The sequence below is a fragment of the Zingiber officinale genome, chromosome 6A (assembly GCF_018446385.1).
Source record: "Zingiber officinale cultivar Zhangliang chromosome 6A, Zo_v1.1, whole genome shotgun sequence".
In the NCBI taxonomy this organism is placed as follows: domain Eukaryota; kingdom Viridiplantae; phylum Streptophyta; class Magnoliopsida; order Zingiberales; family Zingiberaceae; genus Zingiber; species Zingiber officinale.
In genome coordinates this window covers 123,908,257-123,911,372 of record NC_055997.1, presented here as the reverse complement: position 1 = coordinate 123,911,372, position 3,116 = coordinate 123,908,257, and the positions used below count along the sequence as shown (strand labels likewise).

Genomic DNA, 3,116 nt, shown 5'->3' with positions numbered 1-3,116 from the left:
ATACGTTAAAAATGAATAAAATATTCTCATACTCTTACACTGTTTTTTTTTAAAAGCATCCTATCTTATTTTTAATTAAAAAATACTGTTATTTTAATTATAATAGTTTTGACAAACAAATATAACTGACATTAAAAATAATTTTGAAAAGAAAAATCGAGAAGTTTTAATTAGAAGATATTTTTAGATGAAAATATAAGATGTCATTTTCATTTTCATTAAAATGGCTCTTTTATTTTTTTATTAATAAATATGCGTCATCTATCTTCCTTCTTTTGACTGAATTCCTGCTACCTGTAGGATAATTCTTATTATAATTGACGAGTGACGACACTTCGCTACGTCCATCTATTCTTGATTTCTCAGTGGAAATGGGTTGATAATAAATTTAAAAATATCAAAACAATCGACGATTAATTTTATTTTATTTTAACTTATAAATTTTATTTCAAGTAGCAGCTCAGGAAAGGAAAGGACAGAAAGACAGCTTTCATCGTGCAGATCTCTGCCAATCCGACCATGAACTGGAACGAATCTCTCCCGTTTCGTCATCGGTGAGTTCGCGAATTTCGGATGTATCGAGGCGCCTGTTGTCGGATCGCGAATATTGCCATTAATGCTGAATTGAAAAGTCATCATCATAATTCAGTCAAGGCGATAGACTGTTTAGGCTTCTAGAAGATCGACGAAAGAATGGCAATCATCTCAACCAAATTTGAATAAAACACTACGACATCGGCGCCAACAGTCCACATATATTAGATATGTATACGCGCAGTGGCTTGGGCAATTCAATCACGGCATTGTTTCAATTATTGGAGAAATCAATTGCTCTCCGATGACTGAGCAGATCCACGTGCGGCTATATTTACAATGTAAACTTTTTTTTAATAAATTGTTAATAATACAATACGAGAGAAATTATTCTGTCGTGTTCGATTTCATTGAGTCGTTGGAGGGAGGGAGATATATACCTAGTCCGCAGTGCAATTCAATCACGACGCAGATTCAATTCTCAGGAAAATGACCAAGAAGATGATCAACATCATCGAGTCCAGCAGCGGGCAAGAGAAGCCTCACTTCGTGCTGGTGCCGCTCTTCGCGCAGGGGCACATGATCCCCATGGTCGACCTGGCCTGCCTCCTCGCCGCTCGCGGAGCCCTCGTCACCGTCGTCACTACTCCCCTCAATTCCACCCGGTTCAAGGCCCTCATCGACCGCGCCAACGCCCGCGGCCTCCTCATTCGCCTGGCCAAGCTCCGCTTCCCCTGCGCCGAAGTCGGCCTGCCGGAGGGCAGCGAGAACATCGACCACATCAAGACCCGCGAAGAGGCGAACAAGTACTTCGAGGCGCTGAGCATGATGGCCGGACCGCTGGTTGCCTGCCTTCGCCAGCTGCAACCAAAGCCGACGTGCCTCGTCTCCGACTCGTGCAATCCCTGGACGAGGGACGTTGCGCGGGAGCTGGGACTGCTCCGCTTCATTTTTCACGGGCCATCCTGCTTCTTCCTCCTCTGCAGCCGCAACGTTCACGAATACGCGTCCTCCGGAGACGTCCCCGGCGACATGTTCCAGCCCTTCTTCATCCCTGGCTTACCTCAGAAAATAGAGGTGGTCAGAGCCCAGGCTTTGAGGTTTTTCGACTACCCAGAGCGGGAAAAGCTTCAAGAACAGGTAACAGAGGCCGAAGCCACGGCAGATGGGTTGATCATCAACACCTTCCGCCAGCTAGAGACTCCTTTCCTCGACCTCTACCAGAAGGCTCTAGGGAAGACGATCTGGCCTATTGGACCGGTGAGCCTCGCCAACAAGGAAGCCGAATACACAGTCTTGCGCGGCAACAAGACGACTGCTAATGAAGCGGAGCTAATTTCCAATTGGCTCGACGCCAAGGACACGGCGTCCGTCATTTATGTCAGCTTCGGCACGCTCGCCACCAATAGCCCCTCGCATACCTTCGAGATCGGAGCTGGGTTGGAGGCGTCCAATCGGCCGTTCGTTTGGGTGATCAAGCAGAGGGACATGTCGCCGGAGGTGGAGAAATGGCTGCCGGAGTTGGAGGAGCGGACGAGGTCGCAGGGGCTGATACTGAAGGGGTGGGCGCCGCAGGTGATGATCCTCTCCCACCCCTCCGTAGGGGCATTCCTAACGCACTGCGGCTGGAACTCGACGCTGGAGGCGGTGTCCCTCGGAATTCCAATGATCACGTGGCCGCACCTTGCGGACCAGTTTCTGAACGAGAATTTGGTGGTGAAGGTTCTGCAGACCGGCGTGGCGCTGAAGCCCCAAATGAAGACGCTCTATGTGTCGAGGGAGAGCGAGGGCTTGATCGCGCGAGAGGACGTGGAACGGGCGATAGAGGCGGTGATGGATGGAGGAGAGGAGGCGCAGGCGAGAAGACAGAGGGCGAAGCAACTGGCGATCGAGGCGAAGAAGGCGATGGAACTTGGCGGGTCGTCTTACGAGAGCTTAACGCTAATGATTCAGCATGTATTAGACGCGACTACTGTTAAGCTACATGATACGGAAACACAGATATAGGAAACAACAGTGAGACAAATAAATAGAAGATAATTATTTTATTATTATTAATTAATTAGGATAGACTAACAAGTTTATTTATATGTATAATTAAAATAATATATTAACAAATATTATGATAAAAATTATGGGTATATGTTCTGTTTTAGATTTGAGTTTAAATGGTGACTTTAATTAAGAAGAACTAACTTCTTTTTAGATAATGATAAATTCCTTTGAACTGTTTATATATATATTTTATAACAATTTTTTGAAATATGTGCATAGATAGTGAATTAAATGAATTGGTGTGGATTAGATAATTGAAATACATATTTTATGAGACTGACCATAAAATTAAAATTTCTAATGAACTATGATAATAATAAATATAGAAATAATGATAAATATATTTTAAATTATAATATAAATATAATAAATTATCAATAATTGAAATTAATTTTTGAATCTTTTAAATTGCTATTTTGTCTTCAGCGGGAGATTAACAAAACGTGAGATCTATTGAATTTTGTCTTTGATGAAAGAAAATAATAATTAGAAGAAGACGAGAAATTATTTGAAGGTTAGAATATGAT

The 3,116-nt window shown here is 43.3% G+C and overlaps 1 protein-coding gene across 1 annotated transcript; it reads left to right on the top strand.

Moving 5' to 3' along the window:
* Window positions 1-908: 908 nt before the first annotated feature.
* Window positions 909-2,588, top strand: LOC121997878 (UDP-glycosyltransferase 73C3-like). The gene has a single exon (XM_042552543.1). It carries the CDS (start codon window positions 1,024-1,026, stop codon window positions 2,539-2,541), a length of 1,518 nt encoding a protein of 505 aa, XP_042408477.1. The 5' UTR covers window positions 909-1,023; the 3' UTR covers window positions 2,542-2,588.
* Window positions 2,589-3,116: the final 528 nt, after the last annotated feature.